Genomic DNA, 15,372 nt, shown 5'->3' on the forward strand with positions numbered 1-15,372 from the left:
ACACATTTGAGACCAAAAATAGTAAATAGTTAAAATAAAACCTTTATAGCTGAACATTCCACAACAACAAAGATGTCCCCTGGAGTAGTGCAGCGTGGTGGCCCTGACAATGACATGCGTCTATGGTACCCAGTAGCTGAGTTTCAACAGCTCTGGTCCTGGGGCTCTCTCAACTGGCACAAGGGCAGATCACTTAGGTGAGCAGGTCCTTTATACTTAACGGAAATGTGCTTTGAGTAGCTTCACTCAATTTGTGTTCAAAGGAGCCCATTTTGTGCGGTTCTCTGTGGAACATTCACTAGCAAAGGTAAAAACCTAAAAGACACAGAGGCCCAACTCAATTCCAGAGAAGGGGTGTGGTGCAGCAGATAGGGCAACGGTATTTTCATGCATTATTTTACTTAACAAAAGGCAGAAAAGAGAACTACCATTTGACACGTCTTAGGTGTAACACCCAATAAGCTTACCTGTACACCTGCAGAGTAGTAAGACAAACTCTAACTTCTGTCAATTTTACTATCAGACATGCTTTTAGATCATCATGTTTTCCTCAACAAATTTATATAACTAATTAAAATGCTCTATCATCCAATTTTACTTTTACACATTATCATGGTAAAGGAAAGAATGTTGTATCTCTAAGCAGTATCCTCGAAAATTATGGTGAGATTTTTTATCTTATCTGCCAAGAATATCTATTGTGAATAAAATGATTTAGAAAACAAAGATGTTTCCAAGTAAAAATTAAAAACCTGCCCAAGATATGAAAAACACAAGTTGTATGTACACATGTACACACAATCTTTAAATATCAAAAGTATACTATTTCCCCTCATAGGAGAAATGGAGAACAAATTTTAACTCACTTTCCTTTTAAAAAAAAATACTCCTGATACATTAAGGGGTTTATTCAGATCTATACTCAGAACAACAACAAAATAACCCAAAAGAACTTGGAATTTATGCTGAGACTTACAGGCTGAAGAAAATTAAAAGGAAAATATTAAATGATCATTAATGTCACGGTCACACCCTGAACTCTCCCTTTCCTCCCTCCAATGACTTTCATTCAGAGCAACTTCCTCTTTTTTCTTTATAAAGTAACGTTCCTTTCCTTTTTTTCTCCAGATTTGCTTGTGGTTTTGCCACAGATTGCTTGTCCCTAATTGCAATTCTTTGCTTTTCCCAAATAAACTCATTTTGCTGGTAAAATAACTGGCTGTTTTATTTTTAAGGTCGACTAAACCTTTTAAAAGTGATGCAGAAAAGAATAAGTACATACTGAACAAGTTAGAAGAGATTTCATCCTTCACATTATGCAAATGCATTTTGCTAGTGATATTTTCTATTTTTATAAGGATGATCCTCATTACTACTTTTACTATGTGAATTACAAAATTGCCTGTGTATCTGTTTTAACAGGAACATATACATAATTACTCTGTGGAGATATTTTCAAAAGTGTCAAAATATGAATTAAAACACTGACACTTTTTTAGAGCTCTTTATACGGTTCCAAAACACATGTTGTTTACAGAATGGAGGCATGGTAAAGTGGATTAGAACATTTGTATGGAGCAGTTTCTAAATGCTCAGACCTGATTATATTACACAGAAATTCTCTGGTTAGGGAGAAATGTGTGGATGCACAAAGAAACCAAAGTAACTCAACTGCCCTCATTTTCTGAGGAAAAGATTCTTCCTCCCTCTTCGGCTGAGATGAAATCAAGAGTCATTATTCCAACCACAGCTGAGTGTGGTCCCTGCCTGAAGTGAATAGGTTAGCTTTGCTCACAGATGTCATAACTCTTTTGTTCAATGGCTGCCAAGTACAGCTTTTTTTTTCTCTTAAGAAAAGTCTAATGGGTAACTGTAGTGGAGATGAGCGCAGTGCTACCAAATTGTGCTAATTTGTTCCACTTTTGGCCAAGTCAGCAGAAAACTCACTAATTTTCTTTTCCTCTGGAAGAGGAACAGATTTCCCAAGGTGTTCTGGGAGATACAAACATACAGAAGAACTACTATGGCTGAAGACATAAGGATGCTGATTACAAATTACCAATGTTTTCATCTGATGAGATAAAAACTATTGCACTAAATTAACATAACTAAGGGGAAATTCATTCCTTAGCTTACTACAATAGAACCTCAAAATTATAGGTGAAACTCTGTCTAGAGCAAACCTTAATCAGAAAGAAAGAGAATTAAATGAAGACAGGCAGTTCTTTTTCCTACACTCTAATAATCCTTCAGCTTTTAGTGGTTAAACTTTTCCCCCAATGACCTTCTTGCTTGTCTTAAATAGGAGGTACATTTCCCAGTCCCCCAAAATATACAAATGCCATGAGATACTCCTGATTTCCCTCCCCCATGCCCTCTTGCAGATGGCGAGTGACTCCACCACAGAGACCTTTACTTGGATAGGTTCTGATTTGTGCCATCAGGAGTGAGGACCACAGAAATCACAGTCTAGCCCTTTCACTTTAAAAATGAGGCAGTCAAGGTCAGGCTGTAGAAGTAGTGGAACCTACTTGTCCGAAGGGTTGGGACTAGAGCACAAATCTTCCTCCCCTCTTCAAGTTCGTTCCACTGTTCTCTACTGGAGTGATAAAACCAACCCAGCAAACAAATGAGACATATTTCACACAAAAAAGCATAGTCTGTGTTTTTGCTAGTATTTTCGTTTTTACCTCTGAAGAGATTATCCAAGTCAATATCTTCTTTTCCTTTGATTTTCAAACACTTTGCCTGCTGTACAAGTCTGGGCAGAGAACAGAAATAAAATCTAGATTCATTATCCTGTGAGGTAGGAATAAATCACGACAGCAGCACAAATTTAAATAGAAACCACCGAGTAAACAATAGTGAATTAGCAGGTATCTTGCTGCACACAACCTTGTTAGAATTCTTCTTCCATAGAAGATTTTAAAAATATACTTACAGTCGGAAACCAACTTTGAAGCCTGTAACTTGAAAGCTCTCCCCTCTCCAACCCCCATTCATTCTGCTACAGTAAAAAGTTTCCAAAACTCTCTGGAGAATAATCTCTTCGGACTCTGAGGAGGAGCTAGCAGGGATGGTAGGGGACGGTGTGCTAATAGGTGGGTAAAGAATAATTGCTACTCATGGTTTTAGCTCTTATTTTGATCAGAAGATTATAGACATTGTACTAAAACAACTGTATGAAGTAATTTACGCAGTTGAATGTCAGTGAATTAATTAACTTTTAAAATGCTCTGGTATGCAGTAAGGACTAATTTTGTAACTTTTCCATCATACAACTTTATTAAAACTTGAAGCTCATGGTTTATAATGAACATGGAAGTTTCTAAAATGAAACTTTTTCCGGCATTGCTAATTACCTAGGAAATTAATTTTAAGTACAGAGACCCTGAGATAGTTGATTAATTTATCTGCATATATTTATGATTTTAATGAACATTATAATAGCTTGCTTTGCAAATGTATTTTCCTATTACTTGTATAGCAGCTCTCTCATTTTATCCTCACTGATAAGCTCCTGAGTATTTCTTCAATTTTTGTTTTACGTGAGGACACCGATTCAGTTCCCAAAACCTTACACAGAAACCTAAGCAACTTCTACATAACTCTAGGTAATTTTAGCCACATATCACTTAGATCATCCTTTTTACCACTAAGACCTTTTTTAAATCAAAAAATCAAGAAACTGAGAAAGAATTTCTTTTCAAATCCCATCTTTGGACCTTAAAAGGAGGTCTGGTACCCTCAGTGTAGAAAATCTGGGTCCAGGCTCGAGGTTTGTGAGCCAGAGCTCATTTTTATTTTTTTTTCAACTTTTTTTTTTTTCTATTTATTTTTGGGACAGAGAGAGACAGAGCATGAATGGGGGAGGGGCAGAGAGACAGGGAGACACAGAATCGGAAACAGGCTCCAGGCTCCGAGCCATCAGCCCAGAGCCTGACGCGGGGCTCGAACTCACGGACAGCGAGATCGTGACCTGGCTGAAGTCGGACACTTAACCGACTGCGCCACCCAGGCGCCCCAAGAGCTCATTTTTAAATCTAGTGGTCTCAGCTTCCCAATGTGCAAAATGGAGACTGGGCTTGCCTTAAGGTGTTGGTTCTGAACAATGAGTGAAACGATATATTACAAAATAGTCTACAAACTTTTAGGCAGCACAGACATGCATAAAAATGTGAGGAATATTTTCATTAATTCAACATGCTTAATTTTCATTACATTCTGGATATATACAGATCATCAGGATTTATTTACATCCTTGGGAGAAAGAATATTAACAATAGAAAGAGGGCTTAAATTGAAGCAGCGAGCATCTGGTGGAGAAAGCTGGTCAATGTGGAATGCCAGGGGCACAACATGTGCACTAAATAGCATGGTGCAGTCATTTTGCAAAGAGTAAGATGGAAAAAAGAATAATTTTAGCTCTGTTTATATATTTTGGCAAATATTTGTTTGGGTATATTCCCCCAAACTTGACAAATTTGATGAAACTGAGCTGATTTTCAAGCCATCTTAAAGCATCCCTCTACAATAGATACTGATGAAGATCTGGATTCTAACTTAAAATTTTTGAAAAACAGAAGCTGGTATTATGCCTTATATAATTTTGATGGGGATTTTAAAAAGCAATTTAAACATAAATCAAATAAATTTACTGAGTAGTTTAAAAAAAATTCCAGGCGCTGCCATTTACCACCCATATATTTCAGTACAGTCTCGCTTTCAAAATTATTACATCACTGGGGAGATAACACCAAGCGAAACCCTGTAATCGGTTCAGGCTCAGTAACATTTCCTGAGGGAGATAGATGCCTTCTAAGGACTCCTCCACTCTTCACTTTGTTCACCCTCACGTCATTCGTGCAAACTCTGTAAGGTGGGGATAGGACTCCTGGTATAAATAAAGGGTCCAAGGCTCAGAGATCTTAAGCTACTTGCCCATCTTGGGCACACAGTGAGTCAATGATGAAGCCAGAACACAAACTCAAGTCTGTAGACTCCATATCCAGGTTGGATTTGTACTCTGTACATCACTGTCCAATGTTTGCTGAGCATTTACAGAAGGCATCAAGGAGATGTCACAGACAAAGCAGAAGAAAGGGAGTGTCAATCATGCTCCTGGCAGCTGGAGGGAGAGATGGCCTGGCACTAGGCTGGTGGGGAGTTCTGCGGAGAATGCAGCTGGGTCGGGTCCTGACAGAAGGGAGATGTGCATGACCAATAGCCTTGTAAAATTCTAGAAAATTAGGGTGGGAGAAAAGCAGAAACTGCCGTAGACCGAGCATAAGCAAAATGGGAGGGAGGGTGTTTGCAGGACATGAAGAAACTAATCAACCTATTTGGCTAAAGCACCTGCCCTCTGCAAGGAGCACAAAGAACTAAAAGAACAAGCTAAAGCCAAGTTGTGGAGAGCCCTGCACACTGTTCTCAAGTGTCTGGACTTCACCTTGACGGCAGAGGGAAAAGCGATTGAAGGGCTGCATCTTAAAAGAATCTACTGCATACAGACAGTAGAAACGTTTGCAGATGATTAGGCCAGTAATATGCCAAAGAGTAATTGTTTGTATTTTAGCTAAAAAGGTATCACGATTAAAATCCCCAGGTATTACTATTTCACCGATAATTCTGCTTGAAGCCTAGCCTATACCTTTTATACAGCCTTCATAGTTCCAGGTACTCCAAGCAATCTTCAAAATCTTTTGTTAGTGATATTGCTGTTGGAGCAGTAAATGCCAGGCTACCTGTCTGTCCGTGTATCCCTATGCACTCTACAGAGGAGGGCACATGACTAAGAGGATTCCTGTTTCTGTTGGTGAGACCTGCCCCTGTTATCTGAAAGGCTCTGCTACCCACTGGTTTTCCATTTGCCTTGTCCTTAGGATTCTGCTACATCCACTTGGAAAAAGGGACCGCATACTCTCTGACCCTCTTTCTATGCTTCGGCTACATTTAATAAGGCAAGTTAGTGGCTACTGTTTCTGGGTTCAGTAAATGCTAGGCCCTGAACTAGATGCCTAACATGAAGGTAGGTAATATTAATCACATGTGTTGAAAAACACAGACAGGCTTAGTAGTTGGCCCAAAGTCACACAGTAAACAGAAGAGCCAAAGTGGAAAAATCAGAATTTGGATTTAAGTCAGGTTAGTCGTCTAAATGTAGTTAGATGCCTTCCAGAACAGGAGTTGCAAAAGATAGTCCAGGAGTCAAATCCTGCCCATTGTTTCTGTGAATGAAATTTTAGTAGAATACAGCCCTGCTCATTTGCTACTTACTGTCCACTGCTGCTTTCACACAACAGTGGTCAAGCTGAGAAACTGTAGCAGAGATCTTAAGGCTCCCAGAGCCTAACATATTTACTACTTGGCCCTTTAGACAAAAAGTTTGCTGACTCCTGTTCTAGCAGTAAAGGAAAGGCTCCTAAAGCCAAAAATATACATATAACATGTGATGGATTTACATTACTACTTTTCTCAAAATGGCCTTAATAACTGCAGTAGTTACAACTTAGAGTAGGGCATGAAAGGCAAATATTGAGCTCTGACTGCTTTTTATTTTTTAGACAAATTGCCCAAGTCCAACAAATATTTCTTTGAGCTTTTCCTAAATGCAGGTGTTGCATTCATCCGAAATGGGGTCTGCCACCAAGAGACTCATAATCTACCGGAGGATACAGATGTGAGCAGTGCCAATTTCCACACAAAGCAGACTGAGGAAAGGGCTACACGAAGAGAGGAAGAAATTGCTTTGGGATCACAAAGTGGGAGGGGATTTCCTGCCTAAAAGGTCAGTGAGATCAGAAAAAGCTTTCAGGAGATGAGTTTGCAGAGGGCTCAAACCAAGTTTTACTAAGGGAAGCGTCAAGAGAGACACCGCAAAGACATTGGCACGTGGAAAGCAGGCAGGGGAAGAAATCATAGTGGCTGTGGTGTGTGATGAGGTGAGATGTGCAGGCTGGGGACACATTATGAGGACTGCAAAGGCTTTCTACATACGTATTCTTATGTTTACGTGTGTGTATACATGTATGTATATGTTTGTATATGTGAATTTAGTTATAGTAAAGCAAAATAAATCAAGGACTCTGTAAGACTCTATAAACCTAAGAAAGGATTCATACAGTATGTTTAGTTTATAAGTAAAATGCAATTCAACTTTTAAAAGTACTGCATTATAAAGCATTAATAAATGATCTACATATGAAAATGTTTACTGCAGCACTATTTACAGAAGGAAAATACTGGAAACAACCTGAATACCTGTCAATAGGCGAATGAGCTACGGTACGTCCACATTACGGAATACGATCATTATTAAAAACAATGCAGTGAATCCACTTAATATGGCAAATTTTCCATGACACATTGTTAAATAAATAAAGCATGTTTTAAGCTAGTATCTTTTATTGTCAAACTTTCTCTGAGCCAACAAACAATGGTTTTACATGGCAGTGCATAAAGGATAGGGCAAATTTGTTTTCCTTTGTAGGCAGACTTAGTTGCTTAAGTCTTTACAACTTTTCCATATAAAAATAAAAGTCTAAGACCAGGTTATTTTTCTTCTGGCCATAAATGCTGACTTATTTACAGGTGCCTTATTCAGACCACCATTATAAACTTGGGATAAAAATACGTGTGTATTTTATAAAAGCTAAAGCTTTATTTATTTATTATATTTAATGTCAGGGTCCTTTAAAACTTCCCTTATGTGTTCATGTCAAGAATGCAGTCATGTTTCCCCAACATGATTATACCCTAAGCTACCCAGAGTGATACAAGCCAACCTCAAAAGAAACATTAACACAAAATTACTGTACTGTTTTTTAAAAGAGTGAATATCTTTTATTCATATCTGAATACCTGAATATCCATATGTATATAAACACAGAAAAAGTGTAAAAGAGAACATGACTCTTTACACAAGGAGCCTCAGGACACCCATCAGAGTTGAGAAGTGGGGAGTGAGAAATTTCTTTAAAAAATTTCTATATTATCTGAATTACTGTAGTGGGAATTTTGTCATATTTTTATAAGTCTATAAGTTATGCTATCTGACAAGGAAAGGTCTGAGTATTATTAATTTTTTAACTTTTATTATTTTATTTTTACTTATCTATGTTTTCTACTTTTCTTATAATACATAAGCCTTGTTTTAGTTATGAGAAAAAATCACGTCAGGTGTCCCAACTTTACTATTTACGATGAGTGGAAAATAATTATTTTAAAGCCAAATGAAGTATGTAGATGAGAAAAAATGCCTGCTGGTGCTTGGGCAACAAAGTCTTGTTTTTCTGGTGTGCAGGAACAGCAGTATTCCTTTTTGCAAGGAACCATGGACTTTTTATTAGCACACGCCGTTCTGCAGCATTTAATTACTGAGAGCCTGGGCCAAGGCAGGATTCCAGAAATCCAGAGATCCACAATAAATTATAAAATGCCTTGTAAGAACCAGCTCAGAGAAATAGTTTTAAAGATCTTTTTAAGGCATACATTGGGTATTTTGTAACATATCAGCAGATGTGTCAATTTGTTTACAAAACACGAGACTATAACAAAGTGCCAAAGGAAGCTAGGCAAGGGGGATCCAACGAGGGCCAAGTCCTTTCACCCCAGCACTGTTTCTGTCCACACCTCTGAGCTGATCTTGACACAACTCACTTCATTTTGAATTTGCAAACTATTCCACAGAACTACCCCCCCCCCCCCGCCTTGTTTTTCCTAATGGCACGGATCTGCTTGCGGTCTCTAGGACGTTAAGACAGGTAATCCTGGAGACACTTTTGAGTGTTGCCCATTCACTCCTTTGTTACTTCTTCTCTGGCACTTAATCATAGTCTGTGATTTTCTCCTCATTTACGGTTTACTTTTGTCTTTCCTCCTCCATCTCCTCTACCTGCAGGGACGGGACAGTTTTGTTCACCCCATGTCCTTAGCACCTGACACACCACTCAGCCAGCGGAGAAGCTCCACACGTATTTGCTGAATGAACAAATGTCGATGTAATGAGTGAATCAACATGCCTGCTGCCGAGTCCTCCTGCCTGAGTTCAAATCCTCGTCCTGCCACTTCACTAGCTTGGGTGATTTTCTTATCACCAAGTGAAAGCTTACTGAAGACAAGGATTTTAGTCTGTTTTGCATTAGATTTCAGAACAGTACTTTTCTAAGTATTTGTTAAATGGAAAATAATGAATGAATGAATGAATGAATGAATGAATGAATATGTTTGATTTCAGGACGTGGTTACAGTCAGGATCCCAATTCTTGTGGAGAAGGTGGTATGGAATAGTGAGCAGAGCAATAACTGGGAGAGAGCTCAAAGTTGCCATTCATGACATTGTCAATAAGGAAACTCAATTCTTTGGCTCTGATATCCTTCCATGCTCAGGAAGCAAGAGTAGGCAATATTTGAGCCCCTTCCCATTACACAGCCCCAGGATTGTCATACTTAGCTAGAGGTCCCTCAGAGTGCACCTGGAGGTGTGGAGAGGGAGGGAGCCTGTCCGGGTGGAGGTGCCTTTCCTGTCTAGCCACAACCTCTAGAGGTCCAACAGGATCCTGGTTGTCTTGATGGCTGATCACTGTTCACTTGATTAAGGGGTGTAATTAATTGAGTTCTGGATGCCAAGGAGTAACTCAGACTAAATAAATAAAGTTCTAAATTTCCATTTTTGGTGCAAACATGTGCTGCATATACACAACTAGGTCCAGTTGCAAGACTTTAAAATCAATGATTTTTATAAAAATTGGAAAAGATATGGAACTATTATTTAAATAGTCTCTACTACATGCCAGGCCCAGTCATAACATCTATATCTACCTACATCTATACACCTAGATGCAAGATCTAAGCTTCACACATTATATTCATTTTACAGGTGAAGAAATGGAGACTCTAAGAGGCAAAGTAAGGTATATACCTGAACCCACCAACTTAGATTTACTAAGAACCTATAATGTGACTGGAATGAGGAAGCAACAAAAGCATACTGAAAACTGGTTCTTCCTCTTTAGCAGCCTCCAGTCCTTTCGAGAAAATAAGGCACGAGTGCAAAGTAAGCATTAAAAAGGCACACACACAAGCTACTGAAGTGCGGTATGGACCAAAGCACAAAGCAGGGCTAAGATCAAGGAGCGGGACTATTTCTTATTAGGCCCATATGCCTGGGCCTAGCAAGTGTCTGGCACAGAGTGGCTGCTCCAAATCTATTTTATTTGTTGAGCGCCTACTGAGCGTCAGGCATTGTACTAGTTGTCAGAAATACAGAAATGTGTACAATGTGATCTCTAACCTCAAGAAGCTCATATGGGCTGGAACTGCTATAGAATGCTTTAAGACAAAAAAATGAGCCTTTGTGAAGGGAGAAGATATAGGCGGAAGTAGACAAGGTAGGAAGAATGAGAACAAAGGCACCACCAGCCCAGTAATTAAAGCAATATTGTGGATGATGACGGGGAGGGAGTGGGACACTGAGTTGACTTTATCTCCCACAGCAGGGAATTTATGTGGGAAGTCGTGAGAGAAGACACTGATGGATTAAGGAAAACCCTTGTAATAACCTGGAAGGTTAATACCTAATACCGGAAGCAACCAACTAACACTGTTTTAATTCTGAGAACGGACCCCACAGAAAGTATTTATGGTGCAGCTAATGCGAGTAGTGGAAATAAACTAGTTGCTTGTGGCAGAACAATTTGTTATAAGAAACATTAAGGAACTATTCCACTACGTTCCATTCTCTCTGATTACCATAGCTTTCCACAGCCATTTGTATTATCAATATAGGCCTTAGGGAAGTGTACAAAATTTATAATATGGAAGGCACTAGGACAAATAAAATGAGATTTATTAGGCATTTTCTTAGTTTTTCTTAATAGCAATGAGTGAACATGAATATGACTGGATATTAACAATGGTGGTTCTACCAATTGCATGAATTAGGATATATTAAGCACCGCTTTGGGGAGGCAAAAGAAAAAGTTATTAAAGAATACTCACGTGGGTGGGAAATGCCTGGAAAAAATGCCCCATTCGGGCCTAGGGAAGCCAGTTAAAAGATAATATGGGGGGAGAGAGCAGTTGCATTTCAAAGTAATTTCTTTATGATGACACTGTTTTAATGAGTATAATTGAATTCCCTTGCTGCAGAGTGAGGCCTTCAGTCTATTACAATGAAATGTGTTCAAGATGGAAAATTTTGTATTACATGTAGTGTAGGTGAGAGTAAATGGTTTTGGGGAAACATAGGAAGAGTCCTCCCCTCCAATAGTTCTATTTTCACAAAATAAGAAATAAATACATCACAAGATGACCCTTAGGATCCTAGATACGGTAGAAAGTAGTCCATACATAAATTCAGCCAGGCCCTTCAAAACATTAAACCAACATTCCTTTGTAGTCTAACGTAGTTGAAACATGTCCAAGATTTGGAGTCAGGCAATTCTAGACCCAAATCCTAACTTTCCTACTAATTGTCTGTGTGGTCCTGCACGCTCTGCTTAACCTCTCTGACCCTGCAGGTGTCTTGCGTTATAAACTCAGAATAAGAATACTTATCACACATAAGGTTGTTGTGAGGATAAAATGAAATTAACACAGTGATGTATATACACTGTTTAGCACCGTGCTTTGTGGCCCAAAGTAAGCATGTGACATGAATATTAGATAGTTATTATTACTAATACTTCTGGCGTCACTATTATTAGTTTACTGAAACAGGAATATGCTGGATCAAATGAGAACACCTATGTTTGGGTCCCAGATCAGTTACTTTTAAAGATCTCTCATTCCTCAACTGTAAATGGCAATATTATAATGACAATAATATCTGCTTTGCCTAAATCACAAGACTATGGGAAGTTCCAAAGGTAATGTACGTGCAGACTATAAAACTGTCAAACAATTTAAAACTATTCTCTCTCCCCAAGAGTCCATACTTAAATGACAGAAACTCAAGTATAATGTCATTTGCCTATACTTAATGCACCATGAATGTAATACGACTGACCCTATTAACACAAGGAAAAAAGAATATATGTTTTTTTAGTAATGGTGACCTATTGGGAATCTGACTCTTTAAAGCTGTATTAACATGTCATATTACTGCTATGAACGTGAATGTTGTAAACCACTGGTAGCATGTAATCCAGTCAACTTTAAAACTTGACCCTCTATTCAGAAACTGTGAACATAATTAGATGATTTACTAATCATAACTGCCTCTACCAAGATTAATATGAAAACAAACATACTTTTAAAAAGTAATCACAAAACCGATAAGGAGTTAGGGAAAAGACAAAATTCCCTAAATTGCTGGGCAGTATCTAATTGATTCTGGAAGAATGTTGAGAGTTAATTTTACATTTTGCACTTGAATTGTCAGCAGTCTGGAGATTCTAAGGTGACAAGTGTTGCTGGTATAAGAAATTACAAAAGGCCTGTCCTGAGCTCAATGATGGATGGATGGATAGATAGGTGGATGGATGGGTGGATGGGAGGCGTGTGGAAACTGTAACTCCAATTTTCAGTAATTTAACCCCCGCGTCTATCTGGGACATGAGCCAAGTAAAAATCATTCTCCTCAACATGTAGAAGAAAAGAGATGGAATTTAAATATTCTCCTCCACTTGTATCTGACATCTTGTGGTTTTAAGAGCAAAGATTTAGGTTATGGAAAAGTCAGCTTCAGGAAACTACTACAAGTAAACTGTGAGGAGAGTTAAAATATATGTTTTTTCTGCTCATAATTGGCCTACATATGATTCCTTGATGATTTCCTTGATCTGTTTTTCTTTTCCCCCCAGCCTGGAATTCTAGACCATGAACAGGATGTCACAGCGATGGGTGTAGAATCAAAGTGGGCATTAGGGCCAGTATCATACAAACATTGTCATGATGGCTGGTTAAAAAAAGGGGGGTGGGTACAGGGGTTGGAGTGCAATGTGGGCGCTGGTCTTGAGACTGGAAAATAAAAGAAGGCTTAAGAATTCAAGATGCGCACGACTCCCCTCCCCTCTCCCAGCTACTTCTACAGTGCTTGGCATCCGTGAATAGGATTTGACAGGATAGGATCATGTGTGATTTTTCTGCTTGGTTATCAACTGGCATTCTCTACTTCTTTCTACTGTAGTAATTACGCTTATCTGATGTATTTCAGCGCAAATCCTCTTCAAAATGGTAAAGCATATAATAATATATTGAAAAGAGTAAGTGCCTACGAGGAGTTCAAGACTGGGGAGGCCCTACGTCCGTGTTTGCTAAAAATGAAAGGCTTAGTTAGCCTTAAAGAATATGGCAGTTCTAACAGCTTTTTTAAAGCATTTCAAAGATCTGTTTTGTCTCTCCAACTCTTGACATGGAGGATGAATGTCTAAAATGTTTACAAGAGAAACTCAGTTTTTATTTGGAAAAAAAAAGATAACAGAACAAAAAGAGTACGAGCAAACGGATGTACTGGTCTCTATAATTCTGGGTGGGATAAATAAACACCATTCTTTGGAAAACAGTTTTAAGAAAAGGAAGGGAAAAAAATTCTCCCTCAACTAGGAAATAGAAAGGATGCTTGAGCTTTCAAACCACTTACAGTTGTAAACAGTGTGGGTGGGAAAAAGCAGTAAAGAACAACTAGACCCTGTGAAGTTTCAACAAGAGAAGTGGGTGTATAACAAATAACAAAAATGCAAGATACAGCTACAAAAATCGAGAGGCATGAGCATCCATAGGAAAGAAATTATACATTAAAGGAGAGCTAATCTGCACGATGGTGTGCAGAGAGAGTAAAACCAAAATCAGCTATTGGACAAGAATGAAAGGTCACCCAAATACCCTATACCAACATTTGCCTGAAAAAGAACAAAACCCACACTTTGCACCAAACTCTCCCAACGGATGGGTCTCCCCTTGGGAGTGAAGGAGCAGCCTTACTGGGACCCATGGCATAAATGGGCAGAAAGTTGTTGCAGTGGAAACGCAGCTCCCTTATGATGAAAGGCACGCACCTCTTCCTCTTCCTTTCTCACGTGCTGAATGAAAAGAGCAAAGCTCTGGAGGTTTCAGAGAAACAGCAGCCACTCAAATAGCCGCTCCTTCAAACCTCAAGGAAGGAGGATCTACTGTCTTTCAAGGGCTTGAAGGGGAGTGCTTTCTGTCTGAAGCAGAATCTGAAAAACACCCACTTCTCACTTCTCCGACAGGCGTTTCTTGGCTCCACCTGTCTGATCTCCCATTACTTACTGAGTGTCGGATTTTTCTGTTTACAATTCCTGACTTGGAGAAAGGGAGCTCTTTTTTTAAAAAAAATTTTTAGATTATTAACACATTTAGGTTAAAACATACCAAATAAGGTTGTGTTTGCAGCCCCTTAGAAAATGATAGCATGTAAATGAAAATCAAAAATTGATGCTTACTTAAAACAGAAGCTCACACTTAAGAACAAAAGGATAGAGCGTGATCAAGGAGTCAAAATAGAAACTGTTCCGAGTGAGAAGAAATCCTGTGTGAGGTGCATCTGGATTAACGATGACAAGACAGATCCCAGGTAGGAGACGCAGTCCTGGTGGGACTGCAAATACTCGGCCATGGCTCTGACACCATACGAAAGAGTAAAGAAGTTCAAGATAAAGGGGACTCTTACGGAATTTTATAGATGAGATGTGCTTTCTTATCCCTCACATGTGTATTTAGAAAGGGGTAAGTTCAAATTTTTGTGAGCGAAGAAATAAAAAATGTGTTTTAAATGAACATCAAGCCTTAGATGAATTCTAGGAGCCAGTGAACATAATCATACCCAAAACCGAACATAACCGCTTCAAAGAAACATAAGGAACTAGTACAGTTAAAATATTTGCTCTTATTCTGCATGCTTTACTTTCTGATTTACATTTTCAAAAAGTTCCTTACCTGGGCTGACTGTTCACCTTCTCGTGTTTTCCGTTGAAGTTCAAACTACAGAGGTTCTTTGATCTTGAATGTGAAGAGTCAGATTCCAAATTTGCCTGTGTCTGTTCTCGCAGACGGTCATGAAGAGTTGCCTCCTTTTTCAAGTTCATGTCGGAATACGGGCAGCCAAAAGCACTGGTTTGTATAAAAGTGAGAGCACAGTCGTCAGTTTATAGTGATACATCAGGAATCCACTGTCAACGGAACAGACTTACACCCAAACTTTAAGACCTGAATACAGACATTCTCCTCTCACTGAACACACCCTAATGTTTCTTTTCAGATCGCCCTTTGAGGAAATCTCAGGTGCCAGATCACAGACACTGGTCCGCAGAGTATCATAGGTAGAGTCATTAGCACATACAGTTTTACAATTTTGGAAACTTAAAAATCTAAGACTAACATAATAATGTGCTTCTGGTAGAGTGATGAAAA

The 15,372-nt window shown here is 38.8% G+C and overlaps 1 protein-coding gene across 3 annotated transcripts in view; it reads right to left on the bottom strand.

Annotated features, from left to right (window-relative positions):
• L3MBTL4 (L3MBTL histone methyl-lysine binding protein 4) overlaps positions 1 to 15,372 on the bottom strand; it is a 450,611-nt gene that overhangs the window by 104,818 nt on the left and 330,421 nt on the right. For all 3 annotated transcript variants that reach the window (XM_058692660.1, XM_058692661.1, XM_058692662.1), the window contains exons 15-16: positions 14,899 to 15,072; positions 2,691 to 2,761 (exon numbers count right to left, since the gene is read on the bottom strand). In XM_058692660.1, the coding sequence (XP_058548643.1) occupies positions 2,691 to 2,761; positions 14,899 to 15,072 (245 nt within the window). The remainder of the gene's footprint in view (positions 1 to 2,690; positions 2,762 to 14,898; positions 15,073 to 15,372) is intronic.

Source organism: Neofelis nebulosa, chromosome 11 (genome assembly GCF_028018385.1).
Source record: "Neofelis nebulosa isolate mNeoNeb1 chromosome 11, mNeoNeb1.pri, whole genome shotgun sequence".
Lineage (NCBI taxonomy): Eukaryota > Metazoa > Chordata > Mammalia > Carnivora > Felidae > Neofelis > Neofelis nebulosa.